Source organism: Euphorbia lathyris, chromosome 1, assembly GCF_963576675.1.
Source record: "Euphorbia lathyris chromosome 1, ddEupLath1.1, whole genome shotgun sequence".
Classification (NCBI taxonomy): domain Eukaryota; kingdom Viridiplantae; phylum Streptophyta; class Magnoliopsida; order Malpighiales; family Euphorbiaceae; genus Euphorbia; species Euphorbia lathyris.
In genome coordinates, this window is record NC_088910.1 from 35,838,274 (window position 1) to 35,860,745 (window position 22,472).

A 22,472-nucleotide genomic window follows, 5' to 3' on the forward strand; every position below is an offset into this window, starting at 1 on the left:
AGCTGTTAGCTGATTACATTAGCTGTTAGCTGATTACATTAGCTGATTTGACTAGCTGTTTGTGTAGACCTGTTTGGTAAAAATTAGCTGATTGATAATAGCGGTTTGTGCAAAAAGACGAATAAGGGCATTAATTTTGGCGCAGGAGAAGAGGGAGTCTATTTATTGGGGTTAAAGAAGTCCATTAATTTTAATATTGCAAAACGCTAATAGAAAAAGCTCCTAAAAGGAGCTTTTTCTAAATTAGCGTTTTCATCCCAAAACTCTCTCTCAAACCTCTCTCTACCAAACACTCCAATCAGCGGTTTCAGTGGTCAAACCTCTAAAGTTGGTCAAAACCGCTCTTTTTATCCCAAAACGCTCTTTGCCAAACAGGGCCGTTACATGGAAAGTTCATGAGAACATCTTTGAATTATTTATGTATCTTTGTCTTTTTCTCCATGTTATCTTTCTGTAATTTTCCTACCTTTTTCTTGATATAGAAAGGTAGAATTGAATTATTGATTAATGGAATCACTCTTTCCATAACAGAGCTGTTGTAGAAGGTGGTTGGTGTTACCTAAGAGAGGAATCACAATCTTTCAACTTAAATCTTTCTAGATTTCATCACTTTCAACTCTAAAAGTATGTATTCACAAATTAAATCCTACATCTCAGATTCCTATAATATCTTAACCTGTCTCTAGATTAGGAATAATCAATTACATGAAACCAGTATGATGTGACTGATCATGTTGGACAGGTTCAGCAACTACATGATTGTGATCACAACAATCTAGATCCTGTCTAAAAACGCTATGAAGTAGAAGACAGTATCTTAAATTCTAATTCTAAAGGGCCAAACTTACCACTAAAGTTATTGAGGAATATCAATTTTACGGCCTAATATTGCCTCCATAGTAGAAACTCTAGTTCAAATTTACTTCTCTCCGAGTAGATACCGACGAATCAAAAATCTGTCTGTTTCTCGCTGGAATTCCTCTGAAAAACGCAAAACTGAGCAAAGTTTTCTACCATAGCAATATTGGACCATATTGTATGATATGGATATCTTCCCCAATAATCATACTGGCATAGTTGCAAAATTGGCCCTTATCCCTTAAGGTTAAGGTTATAATAAATAATCTGAGTAAACTAGGCTCTGGGACAACCAGCTAAATAGCATGTTTACTATATAGGGTAAGCATGTAATATAGTAACAAGGCAATAGGACACAGACCAACATTTGACTAAACTATCTTCTCATTATGATCCAAAAATATCCTATTTTCATCTTGGATTGCACATTAAAAAAACACTTAAAAAAAGGATAAAAATGCTTGATGATGCAAGTAGACTTATAACCAAAATAAATGCGCATTGAAGGCATCGAAAATGACAGGCATGTTAGGTGCAATGCAATATGTAAAATATATAAATCAAGGGAAGTACCTTCAGATCTAAATATTATCCTCATTAAGTAGGTCAACACGAATCAATACTAAATTTGTCCAATTCAAGGAAAAATAAGTTTTGGACTAAAGCAGCATCAACCGCATGATTTGACAAAAGCATACCATATTACTGCTGCAATCCCTGTCCTGAAAGTGCAGTGCAGCAACCTAAGAAGCATCAGCCGTAGGTTGAGTTACACCATACTGAACTAACAACTTGCTCACAGTTTCTGCCGAGCAAACCTGGTACTTCACTTTTCCAGAGGGAAGGAGGAAGACCTCAGCCAATTCAAGCTTATCAGAAGTAAGACTTGTACTATCCATAGTCTTGCTGAGCACCTTTATTGCCAGCTGAACTGCCTCTTCTCTAGTAATTTCATCCTTGTAGTCCTGCTTCAACATTGACTGTGCAGCCTGGTTGTTAGCTCCAATAGCTGCAGCCTTCCAACCACCGTAGTTTCCACTAGGATCACTAGTGTAAAGCTGGAAGCCAAAATTTTTATCCCAGCCAGCAAAGAGAAATGAAACCCCAAAAGGGCGGAGCCCACCAAACTGCGTGTAACCTTGCTTGGTGTCACAAAGAGATTGTACAAGCTGTTCAACAGGCATTGGTTCCTGGTATGAAAAATAATAGCGCTGTGCTTGAACTCTAGCTGTGTTAATAAGGATATTGGCATCAGACATTATGCCAGCGACAGCACAAGCTACATGGTCATCAATCTTGTACATTTTCTCGGTTGAGGTTGAAGTCTGAAGGAGTTTAGAGGTAACCTTCTTTTCACCAACCAAGACAACCCCATCTTTTGACAATATTCCAATAGCAGTTCCCGCATTTCCAATGGCCTCCATTGCATACTCTACTTGGTAAAGCCGTCCTTCAGGAGAGAAGATTGTTGTGCGGCTATCATATCTTCGAGACATTTTATCACACTAAATAAGAAACCAAAGCCAAGTCAATAACCAATGATTACATAATGTAGGCTACAAATGTAATTAGTAGACGCACAAAGATAATTCATTTTGAATTTAAAATTATATAATCAGAACATAAAGCAAAGCATATACATATATCTCACTTTTAAGAGAGAGAATCCAAAATGGTAGCTATAATACTAATAATTCAAGAATTTTGATTGAAAAAAATCTACCCCAAGCCAAGAAATCATGAAATTGATCTTCCTGCCGCATACTGGCCCAACATTACCATTACAATGCTCTATTCTTTATCATCATGTAGGCAAATATCATAACAGAAATACAAAAGAGTTCAGCTTTCGAGTTCAAAATAAATGGAAAATTTATGGTTACTTTGCTCAATCAAACATGTGTTTGGTTACTCCACAGTGCCATCATCATATGAGATTTGACAACACTGAACAGAGGTTCAACCTTCGTAATTTCAAGCATTGAAATCGAAAATGAACAGTAAACAATATATGTGACATCATTAATCTTCGTATTTGTTAAAAAATATATGTCCAAAGCATACTTGATAACCAATATTTTGGAATAACATGGAAAATGGAATAAATGGGTATTGAGATGGACCCATGACTTTAAATAAATGAACTGATTCCAGGAGATAAAAATAGAAAAAGATTACATTCTCTATAAGATGTATAAGCTGAACTCTTCAAACCTAATTACATGCTCTATAAGTATAAACTGTTCAAACCTCAATAAGAACTAAAAACATTCATAAATTAGCTGTATCTATTGCATTGTCACGTTTTACAAATAAGGAATTGCATCGCCTTTTAAGCTTTCTAAAGCAATTAAGTCAATGCTCTTTGAAATCAAAATCAAATCACTACTCTATATATCTAATGCACAAGCCTCTCAAACATTGAAATTGAGTATATAAGTGTAACAGGGAAAAAAAATCTAGGTTATTCAGCAGGTATACTTGCAACAGAGTCTAAAATCCAGCGACAAATTCATTAATACACAAAAATCAAAACTTAATCGAAGATTTATTTGACATTCTGAACAACTGTCGGATCAGAAAAAGAAAAAGGGAAAACTATGGGTTCGTAGGGTGAATCATTTGATAGGTGCATTGAAATACAGACAACGAGTTACCTGATTTTTTCTCGAGAACCTGACTTGAAGAGGAAGCTGCGAACGCGAGAGACAAAGTGAGCTAACTTGATTTAGATCGTCTCGTGTCTTTTTGACTAAGTTTTCTAGTCGGAGAGATACGGGAAAAACGACGTCGTTTGTTTGCTTGCTTTTTCTTTCCTCCTGTTTTGCTTAATACATCACTTGCTTCGGGATTTATCCAAAAAAAAACTTAACTAGCCTTCTAAATTTTTAAAGTATTTTAATAGCACATTCAACTTGAATAAAAGGTTTAATTAGTTCCTTAAACTTGCATAAAATGTAATTAATTTATCCATCGATTGAAAAAAGTAAATTAAATACGGAAAATATATTGCACGCGTCTTAGAATTTTATTATAATATTCAATAATGGATTAAATAATGGGCGAGCCTTGGCGCAACGGTAAAAACGTTGTTGTCGTGTGACCAGAGGTCACGGGTTCGAGTCTTAGGGGCAGCCTCTTGTCAATTAAATTGGCAAGGGAAGGCTTGCCCCCAATACACCCTTGTGGTGGGACCCCTCCCACCCTCGCTCAGCGGAGACGCGTAATGCGACCGGGCCGCCCTTTTTTTTTTTTTATTCAATAATGGATTAAAAAGGAAGTTATTACTTGTTCAATTATAAAATTTGTCTTTTCTAATACTAGAACTGCATACCCAATCTTGATCGTTTTACTTTTTTTGAGACGCATGTACATTTTTCGCAATTAACTTATTTTTTTTTGCAACCGAGTGATCAATTGATTATATTTTATAGAAGTTCAGAGGGGTAACTAGAATCTTATGCAAGCTAAAAGGTTTATCGAAATATTTTAAAATTTTAAAAAGCGAATCAAACTTTTTAAATAAGTCTGAGGGAACAAATCATGTATCAAATCTTCTTATTTTTCCTTCGGCTAAACACCATAAAACAACATTATTATTTCTTTTTTTTTTGGTAAACAAGGAAAGGAAAAACAAAACGAAACAAGCACAACTTAGCCTGGGATCAGCCTAGGAAAGCTGACCCCGATCCTGTCTTCAAGCAGAAGGGGTAAGAGAAAGGAAGGAGGACTAGAAAGAATGGAGACACCCAGCATCCTCTCATGGCCAGCAGCAGCCAGGCGGTCCGCAATACGGTTTTGCTCTCTGTAAATATGTCTGAACTCAACAGATTCAAAATCGGAGACAAGCCTCCTAATGGCTTTAATAAGGTTTTGGCTAATAAAACAGATAACATGATTGTCGGAGATCATATCAATGGCGTCCTTATTATCAGACTCCACTGAGAGCCTCTTGACACCCAGACTCTTGGCAAGATTAATCCCAGAGAGGATACCCCACAGCTCCGCCGAGAAGGATGAACCCATACCAATGTTATGAGAGAAACCAGACATCCAGGCACCCCCTCCATCCCTTAAAACCCCTCCGGCCGCAATTCTCCCACTAGCCAGACAAGAACCATCTGTATTGAGCTTCACCACCCCTTCCTTGGGCCTACACCAACCGACAAGACGCTCCTCCTTATTCTGAGAAGCTCTAACCAAAGAATCCCCTTTAAAACTTTCAATAACTGAAGAGAGCTTCCTCGAGAAAAACTCAGGTAAGTTATGAACATACATCTCCTTACCACCAAAGATTTCTTCATTTCTCCACTTCCATATTTGGTGACAAATGATAGCAAAGATAACCTCCCCATGCTCAACCTTAGCCAGAAGCTTCCCACTCACCCCAGATTGGAACCAATCAGCCTCAGGATAGGCAAGGAAGGACGGAAGAATGTGAGGAGGAAGGACTTCCTTCCAAACCTTCATACTTTTAGAACAATCCCTCAGAGCATGGCAAAGGGACTCAACATGGCCAGAACACCTACTACAAGCACCAGAGATAGCAAGATGCCTTCTGTGCCTATCGACATTGGTCAGCAATCTGTCTTTCATTCCCAGCCAAATGAAGCTCCTGATTCTGTAAGGGATCTTTAAAGCCCAAATGGACTTCCAAGAAAAGGAGGGCTGACCGGACCCATTACAAGAGAAGGCTTCAAAAGCAGACTTACAAGAATACATACCATTATTGGAAAGCGCCCAACAGTGCTTGTCCATATCTTCCTCCTGAGTACTAACCTTGACTCCCCTGATCTTAAGGAGAATATCCAGACCAAATAAGGACTCAAACATAGGCCACTTCCAATCACCCTCAGCGTCAACCACATCCGCAATCCTCCAATGGTGGATACTGGAAGGCGGGGGAACGCAACAGATATCTATAAGAGGTCTATCCCCAATCCAGGAGTCATACCAAAAACTGATAGATTTGCCATTCCCCACATCCAGACCAACGCCTGAACAGAACTCAGCAAAGACAGCACTAAGACCTTTCCAAGTAAAAGAGCAATTAGCAACCCTATCTTTCGGACCACCAAAGATCTTATCCTTTCTGTATTTACCACGAAGCAGCCGAACCCAAAGAGAAGAGGGAGACTGCCACATACGCCAAAGGAGCTTCATCAAAAGGACTTTATTATTATCCTTAGCCTGTCTTATACCGAGCCCTCCCATAGATTTAGGCTGGCAAACCTCCTTCCAGGGAACCAGGTGGATTTTCTTCCCTTCTCCAGACTCCCCCCAAAGAAAGCGCCGATTAATCTTGTCAAGGTCATTAAGAACCGGCACGGGCAGATTACAGGCCTGCATGATATGATTCGGAGCTGCACAATTGACAGACTGAATTAAGGTAAGGCGCCCAGCAAAGGAGAGAGAATTAGCTGTCCAGCTAGCACATAACCCATTTGTCCTATCCAGAATCTCCTTAAAAGAGGCTTTGGTCACTCTTTCACTATGGAGCTGAACCCCCAAATACTTCCCCAAGGATTGGGTAAGAGGAATACCCGACAAATCGCTAAGCCTCTTACAAACACTTCTATCCATATTTTTAGAACAAAGCATTCGAGACTTATGGATGTTAATCTTTTGACCAGAGGCAGCACAAAAATTATTCAGAATATTCATGATAACACCAATTTGCTCCTCATTCCCATCCACAAACAGCATCACATCATCTGCAAAAAAACAAATGGGAAATAGGAGGGCAAAACCTATTAATAGACACAGGATGAAGGGAGCCGTTATCCACCGCTTCTTGAATAAGGAGGGCCAGCCGCTCCATAGTTATCACGAAGAGAAAAGGGCTCATCGGATCCCCTTGCCTAATACCCCTAGACGGAGAGAATTCCTCAGACATATCCCCATTAATCAGGACTTGGAAGACAGGAGAAGAGATACAATCTTCAATTAGCTTCCTCCAGTTCTCAGGGATTCCCACTCTATATAAGCTATCCATAAGAAAGCTCCAATTTAAGCGATCATATGCTTTCTCCAAATCGAGCTTAAGGGCCACAATCCCTTTCTTGCCTTTCCTAACTTTCATAGAATGAATCATCTCCTGGGCGACAACCACATTATCCATCATTTGCCTACTAGGGACGAAGCTCCCCTGGTTCTGACTAATAACCCCAGGAAGGATAATCCCAAGACGATTGTCTATAATCTTTGTGACCGCTTTATAAATAACATTACAAAGACTGATAGGCCGCATTTGCAAAAAAGAAGAGGGTTTCTCAACTTTAGGGATCAGGACGAGGAGAGTTTTATTAACCAGACTGATGTCAAAACCAGAGTTTTATTAAACAACATTATTATTTCTAAAATTGCAAGTAAGGGAATATTTTTTTTGATAAAATAGTTTATTAAATAATAGAAATAATTTATTAAATAGTACAAAATCAAAACCAATTAAAATATTATTTTTCAAACATTCCTAAAATATTAAATACTATATAAACGTCTTCTAAAAAAAATACTATATAAGCGTTACATAAAAAAACTAAATCTTAATTTTCTTCCGAAAAATGCTTCTATCTAAATACAAATGTTGTAATCGAACGCTGATCTTTTATTCCAAATTTGATCACAGTATTTCAATAACAATTTATTCAATGTGTATCGATTTCAAATACATAAATCCAACACGATTTAAAAGAAAAGTACAATTCAGCTAAAATGACAATTAATGAAACACCACAAGGTTCCAAATCAACAAAGACATTTATTTTGTTAAGAACAAGCGTGTCAACTATTAGAATTGTTGGGGAGATCTTTGATCGTACGTGTCATTTTGGCATTTGACAAGACAAAGTTCTTGATGCTTTGTTTCAATATGGTTTAGATGTTGCCATTGAAGGAAAGAAACCAGAAGACATTGATGAGAAGGATTGGAAAACAATAAACCATTTGGCGTATGGTACAATTTGATCATGCTTTTCCAAAGAGCGAAAGTATGGATTCAGTAAAGAAACTTCTGGTGTATTATGAAAGGCATTTGAGGAAAAGTTCTTGAGGAAGAGCAGCCAAAATAAGCTTCATATGAAGAAAAGACTATTTAGATTCTCATATGTTCTTAGTACCATGATTAATGATCACATCACAAGTTTCAATAAACTTGTTACTGGTTTGATGAACTTCGACGTGATTTTTGGAGATGAAGATTTGGGATTGATGTTGTTGGGGTCACTTTTTAAGGAGTTTGAATTCCTTGAAACTACAACTTCATAGAAAGGTTGAAGTGTCTCTCAGTGAAGTTTGTGATTCATTGTATAGCTACGAATTGAGAAAGAAAGACAATAAAGGAAGTAGTAGTTGCACAACAAAAGCATTAGTCGTAAGAGGTTGTTTCCAGAAGAAGAGTAAAGGCAAAATGGATAGATCAAAATCTAGAGTTGACAAAGATGAACATGCCTTTTACTGAGAGAAAGGCCACTGGAAGCAAGATTGCCCGAAACTGAAAAACAAATCTGGGAAAGGGAAAGTTGTTCCAGATTCAAATACTGTCAAGTATGATGACAACTTATACTTTTCATTAGCAATCATAGCATCATCAAGTGGTTCGTAAGCATGGATTCTAGACACGAGTTGTAACCATGTCCTAATCGAGACTGGTTCTTTAACTTCAAAGAAATAGACGGTGGAGTTTTTCACACAACAAATAAAAGTCCATGTATGACAACTGAAATTGGTGCAATTTAGTTGAGGAAACATAATGGAGCAACCAGAGCTTTGATAGATGTCAGATACGTGCCGAGATTGACGAAAAATCTTATTTATATGGGAGTCCTGAGCAAAAAGGGATTCACTATCATTATCAAAGAAGATTCTACAAAGGTCATCTCTGGTGCACTCGTAGCAATGAATGGAGTTCAAATGAGCAACAACTTGTACTATTATGATGGTAGCACAATTACTAGAGCAGCAATAGTAGTTTCTATTGATGATAAAGAGCTGGAAGCAACCAGATTGTGGCATATGCGCTTGGGGCATGCTGGTGAAAATTCCTTGAAAGCTTTGGCGAATGAAAAATTATTGAATGGCGTCTAGACCTACAAGTTAGACCTTTGTGAGCAATATTATATCAAACAGAAACAAATCAGAGTGAATTTTGGCACTGCAATCCATGATACCAAGGGTATTCTGGATTATGTTCACTCAGATATATGGGGACCTTCCAAAATAGTTTTGTTGGGAGGTAAATCCTACTATGTTTCCTTTATTGATGAATTCTCTAGAAGATTGCAGATGTACACTATAAAGTCCAAGGATGAAGTGTTAGGAGTTTTCCTTATGTGGAAAAGGATGGTAGAAACTCAAGCAGGAATAAAGATCAAATGTCTCTAATGGTGGAGAGTACAAAAGTGATCATTTCATGAAAGTCTACCAAGATGAAGGAATTGTGTGACATTTCACAGTTAGAAATACACCACATCATAATGAGATGGCAGAATGGATAAATTGAATTCTACTGGAGAAAATTTGATGTATGTTTTCTAATGTTGGTTTAGGCAGACAGTTCTAGGCTAAAGCTGTAACATATGCTAGCGATCTTATTAATCGGTTACCATTATCTGGTTATCAATGGCAAGACACTTTAGGGGTAAACTACACCAATGACACCTAAACTTTGGCCTAGTTCACACTTTGGAATATATATTATATTTTGTTCCAAAAATATACCTGAAGTAACGATGACCGGACAATTTAGTATATTTTACCGGTCAATGACCGGTTGACGCGAGTTTCACGAGTTAATTACATCAATGGTACCTGAACTTTACCAAAATTCACACTTTGGTGCCTGGATTTTATTTTATCCTAAAAATATAAGTCAAGTAAAGGTGACTGAACAATTTAACAAATTTGATCGGTTAGTGATCGGTCAATGTGAGTTTGACCATTTTAAACTAAACATTGGCACTTACCATATACTTAATTAACATAAAATTACAATATTGTCATTTGGTTAAATGGTAGTATTGTAATTTTATATTAATTGAATGTATGATGGGTCTTAATTTTTAATTCAAAATGGTCAAACTCGAGTTTATCGGTTATTAATTGGTCAAATGTACTAAATTGTTAAGTCAGTTTTACTTGAGGTGTATTTTTTGGACAAAATGAATCTAGGTACCAAAGTGTGAATTAGGGTAAAGTTTAGGTACCATTAGTGTAATTTATTCATCAAACTCGCATTGACTGGTCATTAACCGATAAAATATACTAAATTGTCCGATCATTGTTACTTCAGGTATATTTTTGGGATAAAATATAATCTAGGTACCAAAGTGTGAACTTGGTAAAATTCAAGTACCATTGTTGTAATTTACTCGATGCTTTAAAGATGTGGCATACGTATGTTTGGTTCCACTGCATACTACCACGTTAAGGAATCGAAGTTGGATCCAAGAGCAAAAGAAATGATATTTATGGGCATTTCCTCTAGAATCAAAAGATATTGTTTATGGTGCTCTGAGTCCAATAAGATAATCTTCAATAAGGATGTTACCTTTGATGAATCTACCATATTGAAAAAGGTAGAAGATAAGCAGACAGATGGTACTCCACAACAGGTGGAGGATACTTCCAAACAAGTGGAGTTTGAGGGAAGCTGAAAGATTGATCCAACAATTCTGATACTCCTATAATAGAAGGATCAAATGAAGAAGAAGAGGTTCCAGCATAAGAATCTCCACAACAACATATGTCAATTACATTAAGAAAGCCACATAGAAACAGAAAAAAATCATGCTCGCTATGAAGATACGGTGGCTTGTGCATCTTCAATTGAAGAAATTCATACCTCATATTCTGAAGATGTATAGAGTCCAAAAGATGAAAGATGTAGGAATGATATGGATAAGGAGATGCAGTCCCTCAAAAAGAATCAAACATGGAAGCTAGCAAGTCTTCCAAAGGGAAAGAAGGCAATTAGTTGCAAATGGGTGTTTGTAATGAAAGAAGGATTTCCTAACAAGTCTAGTATTTGCTACAAGACAAGTTAGTGGCTAAAGGATACGTTCAAAAGGAAGGAATTGATTACAATGAAGTGTTTTCTCTAGTTGTAAAACATACCTCCGTTAGAATGTTGTTGGCCTTGGTACGGATGGCAATGGGTAGTGTACCCGCGAGTATCCAGCACTACCCGACCCTAATAGGACTACCCGTACCCTGTATAAAAAGGTATGGGATCAAAAACATTACCCGTTAGGGTAATAGGACGGGTATGGGAATACCCCCTAGGGTACCCGTTACCCGTCATAAAAATTTTTTATATCAATAAATATCATTGTTTTTTAGATGTAAGACGTGAAATTTAAACTCTAACCATTTATTTTTCAACAATTGAGTGATACCACTAAGCTACTTTATTCTTATTAATTAAGGTTCAATTTATTCAATTTTTAGATTGATGATTTATTAAATTTATAGTTTGTTAAATTTGTAATATTTTTTATTATTGATTCTTAACGGGTAAGGGTACCCACGGGTACCCTACCCGTTGCCATCCCTAGGCCTTGGTAGGCAATTTGATTTATAACTAGTTTAACTGGATGTAAAGACTGTGTTTTTACATGGGGATTTGGAGGAGGAAATCTATATGACTCAGCTAGAGGGATACAAGGTTGTTGGTAAGTAGGGAATGGAAATGGGTAGGGCACACACGAATAGTGTCAATTCCAAACTCTTTTCCGTTTATTTTTTAATTACATGTACCCGTCCCATTACCCTAATGGGTATACTTTTGTATCTCATGCCCGTCTCATTTAATTCGCGAGTACCCCTTACCCATTAAGAATCAATACATAAAACAAAAAATATTACAAATTTAACAAAGCATAAATTTAATAAATCATCCATAAAAATTGAACAAATATTTCGAATTCAAAAATTATAAATCACTTCAATTATTAAGAAATTAATTCTATACGTTTTAACCTTAATCAATAAGAATAAAATAGCTTATGTACATCACTTAATGGTTGAAGAACAAAAGGTTGTGGGTTCGAATCACATGTCTTATATCTAAGTTATGTTGGGTAACGGTTACCAGGTATTCTGGGAGGTATTTCCATACCCGTCACGAGTAATGTTTTTTTTATCCCATACCCTTTTATACAGGATATAGATAGTCCAATTAGGTCCATGCAGTATCGGGTACCCGCGGGTACAGTACCCATTGCCATCCCTACTAGTATGGAAAATTTAGTATGTAAGTTGAACAAATCGTTGTAGATTGAAGCAATTTCCAAGGCAGTGGTACAAGCAGTTTCATAAGTTCATGATAGGGCAGATGTACACCAGAAGCAAATATGATCACTGTGTATATTTGCGTAAGCTACAAGATGGATCATTTTTCTATCTTCTCCTTTATGTTGATGATATGTTGATTGCATTAAAGAATAAAATAGAGGTTGAGAAATTGAAGGCTCAACTGGATCAGGAGTTGAAAATGAAAGGTTTGGGTGAGACTAAGAAGATTCTCGGTATGGAGATAAGCAGAGATAGAAAATTGGGGAGACTTTGTTTGGCTCAGAAAGAATATCTGAGAAAAGTACTAAGACATTTTGGCATGGATGAGAAAACAAAATCAGTTAGTAGTCCTTTTGCTCTTCAAGTATAGTGAAGCTCTATCTTCAGAAAGTGATGAAGGACAAGAATATATGTCAAATGTTCCATATGCGGATGATGTTGGTAGCTTGATGTATGTGATGGTGTGTACGAGATTTGACATTTCATAAGCAGTTGGAGTTGTGAGCAAGTATATGCATAATCATGGCGAAGAACATTGGCAAGCTGTGAAATGGATTCTTCGATACATCTAACATATTGTGGATGTTAGTTTGATGTTTGAGTTGGATGGCAAAGTCGACAAATATATAGTTGGATACTATGATTCTAACTATATTGGTGATTTAGATAACCAGCGGTCAACTACTAGTTATTTGTTTACCATAACAAGTGCACCAATTAGTTGGAGGTCTACCTTACAGTCAACAATTATTTTTTTCTACGACGAAGGCAGAGTACATGGCAGTTACAAAGTATGTTAAGAAAGCAATATGGTTTCAGGGGTTGCTGAAAAATTTAGGAGTTGGTTAGAAGCATGTCAAAGTGCATCATGACAGCCAGAGTGCTATTTATTGAGCAAAGAACCAAGTCTATCATGCAAGGACGAATCATATCGACGTCCGTTATCATTTTGTAAGGGAATTTCTTGAAGTGGGTCAAAATACAACTTCAGAAGATTCTGATTGCTGATAATCTCGTGGATATGGCAACAAGGTGGTAACATCAATCAAGTTTCAACATTATTTGGACTTGATTAATGTCATCTCTATTTGAAGTTCACTTTGAAGACACTACTGAGTATGTAAAAGGATAGGGAGATGGTTTTGGTTGGGATTTCTTCTAAGATCGTCAAGGTGGAGATTATAAAAAAATGGCTCTCTTTTGGCACTTTGGCAAATCTCACATTGGTAGTCTTAAGGGAATATGAGGAAAATAATGTGTATATTAGTTTGTTCATCCCACATTTGAAAGTTAGACTTTTGGGTGGAGTTTGTAAGACTGCATAATGCGTTTTGAGCTTTAGCCTTAAAACATCCCACAACTTGACTCCTCTAATCTAAGGCTTATTTGTTTTCTCTCCACTTCTCTATTATAATATTTGTTCATTTTTTTTTGACCCAAAACGAATGTATTATTAATCACTGGAAATGGCATCCCAAATTAGAATGCCTTGAATGTTTACAGGTAAAGAATAATGAATAAAAGAATTAGCATAGGACCGAGCAAGCCTTGCAAGAGCATTAGCAGCTTCGTTCGCTAATCTTGAAACAAATACCACCGAAAACCTTGGGTGGTTGTTGAGTAACCTTCTCACTTCATGAATCACGCTACCAAATTCCGTTAAATCACGATGGTTTGACAGAACAGCGTCAACCACAATTTTTGCATCGGACTCAAAAATGATTACAGGGTGGTCTGTGGAACTAGCCCATAAGATACTCTCTTTTAGAGCCAGCGCCTCCGCAAGACGGACAGAGATTGATCCTTGCATCTGCGTACTATAACCTGCAATGAAATTACCCTCGCTGTCCCTTAGAATTGCTCCAGCCCCAAAGGATCCAGAATCCATGAAAATAGCCGCATCTGTGTTGCATTTGGTTGTCCCGACTTCCGGTTTTTTCCACTTGGAATTTTGCCTCTGGTTTGTTGTATTAGCAGCATTGCTATTCTCGCCCTCAAAGAAACTCCGATTAGCTTGCATCAGAGTGTTGCTATCGTAGAGCTCATTACCATTATTCAATCTCGGAATTGAACCACTCGATACACCAGGAATTCCACGGACAGCAACGCCAGGCCTAGCATCCCGGTTTCCATCTTCAGCGCTTGAACTAGTCGCAGCAAAGTGCAACCTGTCACCAGATTGATGAAGTTCATCCGAATTAGCAGCAGTCGCAGTTCTTGCATCAGGTACAGCAGCAGATTCGCCATGTTCTGCTACATTTACTCTTTGATTTCCTGCAATTAGACCTGCACAAAAACCAGTTAGAACTTCGCCCCCACCACCCTCTCCCACAATCCCTCCCTTCTTACTCTGCTGGGCACGGATCCAGTCACCAAAAAAGGTCAGAACATAAGTCATTACATCATACGGGTTCCTTTTATGTGATTTCCACAGCACTTCATTCCTCACTGTCCAAATAGCCCAAAACACATCAATATTAAGCTTTATAATCTCATTATTGCCCTTCTTTAGCATATCAACAACCCAATCCTCCACTCTATCCCATTCCTCTCCTGGAGCATCCGCTCCAACCAGTAGCCAGCACTGTTTTGCATAGTCACACCCAGAAAACAAATGCCAACCATACTCTAAATCATTTGGGCATAATAAGCAAGAAGTTGGTATCGAGACTCTCCTATCAGCAAGGCGGGTTCTTACGGGCAAAATGTTGGTCCCTTATAACAGTGCAAGTATAGTTCCAAGGGGGGGGGTTAGGAACTATTTAAACTTTTTCTTAAGTTTGGGCAAACTTCTTTTCTTAAGAGAAAAGGTTTTAACAGCGGCGTTGAGTGATCAGTAAGATACTGGCTTAGTCAACTGGTGACTAGGTCAGTTTCTTGACTTGAGTCAGGAGATAGCACTTAAAGTCTATTCCTGAGCTCAGATGTTCGATGCGCACAACTCAGCTTGACCTTTTTACTTGGTCAGTTTTGGTTATTTAAGCAAGCAATATATATAAGGAGTTTAAGGTAAGAAATACGTTACTCAGCAGATTTATCTAGGTTCGGCTTCTTCTAAGCCTACGTCCTGTCCCCGGAACACGTTCCGAGATTTCAAATCCTCTACTGAGCTCTTTAAAGGTAGAGCCTCAAACCTTTTACAATCTTAGCAACTGAGTATAACAAGAGTACCTTCCTCTATACCTCTACTCAATCCTAATCTCTTGCTGAGTACTATAACCGAGTACTCAGCCTCTCCTTTCTAATCTCTAGAAATGATAAGTGTTTGTCCTAAACAATGATTTGCTAAGACACCTTAGATGATTGAATAATCACTCTAGACTTTTACACAAAAGATATTAAATGTAGTGTAAGATTTCTTTGCTTTTTGCTTGCAGAACTTTGCGTAGAGATTTGGTCAGCGTAATGGCTTGATCAAGTTCTGTTTTTGAAAGCTTCTGATGGCACTCTATTTATAGAGACGTCTGGGCATCGGTCATTTCGAATTTCGAAATAACCGTTGGAGGGAAATGGCTTCCTGTCGTTGTCATCCTGACTTGCTCAGAGCTCTCGGCCAATCAGATTTGTGTATCTTCTGTTTTCGGTCAGCTCAGCAGACTGTCTCTCCTTTTATGGTAAAGTCAACTGGACAGCATACTGTGTCGTCTGATCTTTACCCAAAGAGGAAACACTTTGTCTGGAAGTTTTCCTTAGCCAGCTGCTGTCTTGTACGTTTGTCGAGTCTACTCAGCAGCTTCATCTTGAAGTTGTTCCCGAAGGTCTTCTAGATCCTTCTTTCGCTGAGTTGCGTTTTGTCCAAAACGACAACGTTTTGACAAATGCGGGCCGACTTGTACTGAGTTGTTTGACTTGGGCTTTGACACTTGTATTGGGATTGGGCCTTTTAATTCTTGTGTCTTATAAACAATTTAACTCAACATTGAACAAACACATTAGTAGAATAAATCAAAGCATTTAAACTTAGTGTGTTTAGAATATGTATTTCAATTATACTTAAACAATTTTGTCAAATCAAAATTATGTGGAAAGGTGTTTCAAGAAACTCCCCCATTTTGATGTTGGCAAAACTATTCAGCGAGGAACTCAGTATTGAGCTCCCCCATGATAGTTGACCTATTATACCTAGCAAACTCCCCCGTAAGGGTTGAGCTACTGACTTAGTTTTACTCTAAATATTTACAGGTTTAATCGAGTAAGCCTAAGGCCAGTTTTCAAATATAGGTCAGCTTATATAGCATATTCTATTTACTCAGTATAAAGCGGAAGGTTTAAACATTTAGAGTGCGCTGAGTAATTTGTTGTTCAATGAGTACTTAAAAGAAAATGTTTTATAAACACATAGGTCAATGTCAAACATGTTATTAGCATTTGATTCAATCAATAAGTTTCATAAGTATTAAACATAGCTGATTTAATTGAAGATACATAATGACTCAGTACACAGCAATATATATCATAACTCAGGAATAGAATGAAAGATGCAGATATGATATATTGATATCGGTAGTCAGTGTTTACAACAAAAACTTAAAGACAAGGCATATAGATTACATCGTACTTAGTCTATACTGAGCTAGCCTATTTCTATTTCCTTTTCTTTTGTTGGGACTGACTAGACCCATGCTGTGTTCTTGCTGGTGTTCTCGCCTGTTCTTTCTCCCCCGTTTTGTCAGCATCGGGAGGAGGAATCCTAAAGCTGTCGGTTAAGACAGCCCTGGTCAGTTCGTTGGACAGCGCTTTAAGGCGGTCAGCGCTTTCATTTACACCATAAAAAATGGCAACACCCTGATTGGAGACTTCATCAGGTATATTGAGGTTGGCAGCGCTGATCATACTGACGATGAAAGCTTCAGACTTACCAATCCATATAAGTGCATCAGTCAGTCCAGCAATGACTTGATGAAAGGTTTTGAGTAGGTAGGTGTCAAAGTACCGACGCTGAACATTTGTGTGACGGATGTGATTGAAGGTTTGCCTTGTGATAGACAGCATCTCGTTTTGTTTCATTTGGTCAGTGTCCATCTCTTGCTTGTTCAGATTCAGCAATCGAACAGCTTCACCAATTTGCTCCACTGAGCACTGAGAGTAAGAGACCATTTGCTCATTGGTCTTGAGTTGCTCGGTGTGAAGCTGAGCAAAGAGCATCTTGACCTCAGCAGAGGTTGCATAGCCTTGGTTCGCAGCTGACAAGTTTTGAACCTGTTGTTGTAGAGAATTCAAGTGTTGAACGGTTGTCAGCTAGATCTCAGCCAGCTTGGCGATGGCGTCCTGCTTAGCTTACTGTGTTTGATAAGTGATGATGACGTTCAGCAAGTCCTTGAATCCCTTAACTTCGTTGAGAAGCTGAGTGACCTGGGAAAGCTGAGTAGTCTCAATAGATGAAGATCCAGTAGCAGGAGGAGTGGATTGTTGAAGGTCTTTGATCAATGCTTGCACTGAGTCAATTATCCTTTTGCCGGACTCAGTGGCATCCAGATAGCTTTGAGAGCCTTCAGTGACATCAGTGTGACCGGTAGGAAGAGGAGTCAAAGGAATGACATGGTCAGTGACTGGAATGGTATTTTCAATCTGCACTTGGTTCATATGGGTACGAGTTTGATCGACAGATAGATGAGTTGGAGAAGTAGCAACGCGAATACTGTCAGTGCTGACGGGGGCGGATATGTTTGGAGTCAGCACCATGCTTGGAATAATAGCTTTTACAGTAATCGGCTCAACTTGACTGGTTGAGTTGGCGGAAGCACTTAAGTCGGCATGTTCCTATTGAGAAGAAACAGAGGCTTGCTTTTCTATAGATGCCGATGCAGTAGAAGGTTGTTGTCGTTTGAAAAATGTTAGCTTAACTGCAGAAGGGTCTTTTGTTGGTTGTTGAACGGCAAAGGTAGGAAAAGTTGATAGTTCAACGGGATTCTCACTGACTTCTTTCTGACTTGCCTTGATGAGTTTTCTTCTTCGACGAGGAGTAGGAGGATTGTCAGCTTGAATAGACTCTCCTGAGTAAGAAGGAGAGGTTTCTTCCTGATCATGATGAGGGAGATCAGTTTGCTCTTGGACTTGATCAACGTTGTGTTGGTCAAGTTCTTGCTCTTCTCCAGCAGCCAACCTAGTATTGGCTTGCTCAGCTGCAACCTCACTGGTTGTCTCCTTATTGTCCTCAGCGTCATCCTGACCGCTGGTCTCGTCTTCTTCGTCTTCTTCTGAACTATCACCATCTAGTTCTTCCTCTACTTGGGAGATGAACTGGTCATCCAGTTGTACCTCTTCTCCCTGTTCTTCAGACACAGTTCCTAAACACTGTGAGTAGTGAGAGTCACCAGGCACAACAATGTTAGTAGGGATAGCATCAAGGGGAGTCAGTGTAGAAGACTTCTTCTTCTTCTGAGGTTGCTCATTAGTGTCCTCAGTTTCAGGCTCATCTTGCCCGCTCCTTTTCTCAACTGACTTAGCAGCTGACTTCTGCCTCTTAGCTGGAGACTCAGCATCTTTTGAAGGAGTCCCAACAGCTTTTCTTTTCCGGGAAGCTGGGGCCTTAGTCCTTCTTCCTTTCTGTGGGACAGCAGTTCCCTCAGCAGCAGCTTTACCTTTCTTCAAAGGTTGACCGAACTTCAACGCTCTCAGCGAAGCCGCTGTGATCTCAGATCCTCTAGCTGTTTCTTCATCGATCAGGTCTACCTGATGATCAATGAGGATCCTGGTGATGAGCGATCCTAGCCTCAGCATGCCAGTACTGCGTTGGAAGCCAGCGATAAGGAATACTGGCATGTTGATCGGTTTGTACGTCAGCATATGCCAGATAAAGCATTGTTCGAAGTTCGTTGCTGAGGTAGTGCAGTTGATCTTCGGATAGATAAAGTAACTCAGTAGATAATGAGCCATCTTCTGGTGCTGACCCATAGATGAAGCTGAGACTTCTCCTGAGTGGCCCTCAGGTTTGCAGAAGTTGACCTCGTACCCAGTACCATCCTGATCTCCTGATCTCCTTAGCCTTGCTCCCTCAGTTTTTAACTTGAGCAAATTCCCTAGGTAGAGAGGGTTGATGAAGATGGTTTTCTTTTTCACCACGGTTACCAGGTAGTCCTGGTTATCATTGGCAACGCGAAGGTTGTGGTAAAACTCCTTTACCAGGTCAGGATAGGTGTGATCCCTAATTGAAAATAGGTCAGTCCATCTATTTTGGGAAATCCACTCACAGAAAGGTTGTTCGGATTGGACGAAAGCTTCAGATACCCATCTTGAGGGTTCAACCTTCCATTCTCGGACGTTTTCGAAGACCTTTGAGTAGGTCCTGACTTTTTCAGGCTTTCCCTTACCAGAGGAGGTTTGGCCAGTTTTTCCTTTGCTCGGCGAGGTGACCTTGGTGGATTCTGGCACAGAGGTTTGCCTGGAAGTTTCATCGGAGCTGGGCTTAGAGTGGCCAGCACCGGAGATGTTGAAGGTAACTTTAGTCATAGTTTTGGAGAAGAAGGTATGGAAATCTTAGAGAGAGAGAGTGTGTTTAGTGAGAAAGCTTTCTTTGCCTTAGTGATTCGATAATCGTAAAGAATAAAAAATGGGGAATTACCCATTATTTATAGAGGTGAGGTGTGGTGTGGATTTTATCGAATCCATGTGTCAGTTTTGCCTTGGGATTGTCAACCGACAAAGATCCTGGCATTTATGACACATACGGCGTATACGTCATCCTAGAGGCTATACGCGTGCTATTGCATTTATTCTAACGGATCTAACACTCAGCATTTAGAATACTAAGCGTTTGATATTCTGAGTGGTCAGTATTGCATGAACGGATGATTTCTAAGTTTAAAATTAACTTACTCAGTGTGCAGGTTTACTCAGTATTTGCTGTTCAATTAATTTCAATGAGCACACAGCAAAAACAATCATTCAGCATATTAATTCACTCAGCATGCATATTCATTTAGTTCAGGAATTTACTGAAGAGAATTAAACATACCAACAGCTTCTCTCAGTATGCTGAACTGCTCACGGGCCAGTGGCTTCGTGAAGATATCTGTAAGCTGCTCATCCGTTGGGACAAAGGTCAGCTTTATCTCACCTTTGAGTACATGGTCTCTAATGAAGTGATGTCTGATGCTGACATGCTTCATTCTGCTGTGTTGAATTGGGTTCTTTGAAAGATCAATTGCACTTTTGTTGTCACATTTGACTTCAATTGTCTTTGTTTGAACACCATAGTCTTCAAGCTGTTGCTTAATCCATAGGACTTGAGCAACACAGTGACCAGCAGCAATGTACTCAGCTTCAGTGGTAGACAAGGCTACTGACGCCTGCTTTTTACTGAACCAGGATACAAGACAGCTTCCTAAGAAGTGACATCCTCCAGAGGTGCTTTTACGTTCCAGCTTATCCCATCCATAGTCAGCGTCAATGTATCCGATGAGTGTGAAATCATGAGTATTGGGATACCATAAACCTGCGTTCACTGAGCTTTGCAAATATCTAAGGATTCTTTTTACAGCAATGTAATGAGATTCCTTAGGGTTAGATTGATATCTAGCACAGTAGCATACTGAAAACTGAATGTCCGGTCTACTGGCTGTTAAGTAAAGTAGAGAGCCTATCATACCTCGATATAATTTGCTGTCTACTGACTTACCATTCTCGTCAGCGCAGAGGACAGTGTCAGTGCCCATAGGAGTGGATATTGGCTTGCAATTTTCCAAGTCATATTTCTTTAATATCTCATTGGCATATTTGGCTTGACTGATGAAGATGCCATTCTTTCCTTGTTTAATTTGAAGACCGAGGAAGAAGTTGAGTTCTCCCATCATGGACATTTCAAACTCAGTCTGCATTTGTTTGCTAAACTCCTTGCACATTGATTCGTTAGTTGCACCAAATATTATATCATCAACATAAATTTGGGCCAGCAGGGTATCTTTACCATTTCTCTTAATGAATAAGGTTGTATCAGCTTTGCCCCTGACGTAATTTCTAGTCAGCAGGAAACTGGTCAGCCTCTCATACATCGTTTCTTCTGAATTGATCGAGCTCCTTTTGCATTGCGTTCATCCAGAATTCATCTTCCTCAGCATCGGCGAAGTTCTTAGGTTCCTATACTGAGACGAAGGCTACATTGCTGAGGTACTTCTTGAGTTGATTCCTCGTCATCAGGGTATTCCTGGCAGAATCAAGGATTGCACTTTCTGAGTGCCCTCTTGGAATCCTTATCTCTTTAGGTAGATTTATGTCTTGTGCTGTCTGTGTTTCAACAATCTCTGCAGAAGTAGATGAGTTAGTAAAAGTAATCTTAGGTTCACTCTTACTCTTGGTCAGCCTTTTCGTGAATGACTCAGTAGCTGGTTCTTGGTCAGCGGTTACTGAGTGTGGATCATCTCCGGTCAGCGGTTGGTATCTACCTGCAGGGTTAGTTTCGTCGAACTCCACATGTACTGACTCTTCTAGAACTTGAGTTCGCTTATTAAAAACTTTGTATGCTTTGTTGTTTGTTGAGTAGCCCAAAAAGATAGCCTCATCATCTTTTGAATCAAACTTTGCTAAGCTATCTTTGGTATTTAAAATAAAACATTTACAGCCAAAGGCACGAAAGTATCCAATATTGGGCTTTCGTCCTTTCCAAAGTTCATAGGGGGTTTTCTTTAATATAGGTCTAACTAGAGCCCTATTAAGAATATAGCACGCTGTGTTAACAGCCTCTCCCCAAAAATACTTTGGAAGCCTATGCTCATCCAGCATTGTCCTGGCTATTTCAACCAGAGTTCTGTTCTTCCTTTCAACAACCCCATTTTGTTGAGGTGTTCTAGGAGCAGAAAAATTATGGTCAATGCCGTTGGCTTCACAGAATTCAACAAACTTTTGGTTTTTGAATTCTCCACCATTATCGCTACGGATGTGAGCTAATTTTAGGTCTTTATCATTTTTAATTTTTTTAACCAAATTTGAAAATGTCTCAAAGGTCTCATCCTTGCTGGTCAGCAAGATGACCCACGTGTACCGAGAGAAGTCATCTACAATGACCAAGGAAAATCTTCTTCCACCCAGACTCAGCGGCTGGACTGGACCGAAGAGATCCAAGTGTAGTAACTCTAATGGACGCTTAGTTGAGACACTATTTTTGCTGTGAAAAGATTGTTTGGTTTGTTTTCCAGCTTGGCAAGCGTGGCATAATTGATCTTTTTCAAATTTAAGTTCAGGCAGTCCCTCAACCAATTGCTTTTTTGCTAGTTTGGCCAGGAGGTCCATGCTTACATGACCAAGTCTCTTATGCCATAGCCAGGAATTCTCTTCCTTTGATACTAAGCACACAGTTTTTGAAAACTTTTTCTCTAAGTCTAGCATAA

At 39.0% G+C, this 22,472-nt stretch overlaps 1 protein-coding gene across 1 annotated transcript; it reads right to left on the reverse strand.

The window, feature by feature from the left end:
- Nucleotides 1–1,418: 1,418 nt before the first annotated feature.
- On the reverse strand, nucleotides 1,419–3,662 carry LOC136227898 (proteasome subunit alpha type-4-like). Its single transcript, XM_066016697.1, has 2 exons — nucleotides 3,516–3,662; nucleotides 1,419–2,363 (listed from the first exon to the last, which is right to left on the reverse strand). Exon 2 carries the CDS (start codon nucleotides 2,352–2,354, stop codon nucleotides 1,602–1,604), a length of 753 nt encoding a protein of 250 aa, XP_065872769.1. The 5' UTR covers nucleotides 2,355–2,363; nucleotides 3,516–3,662; the 3' UTR covers nucleotides 1,419–1,601.
- Nucleotides 3,663–22,472: the final 18,810 nt, after the last annotated feature.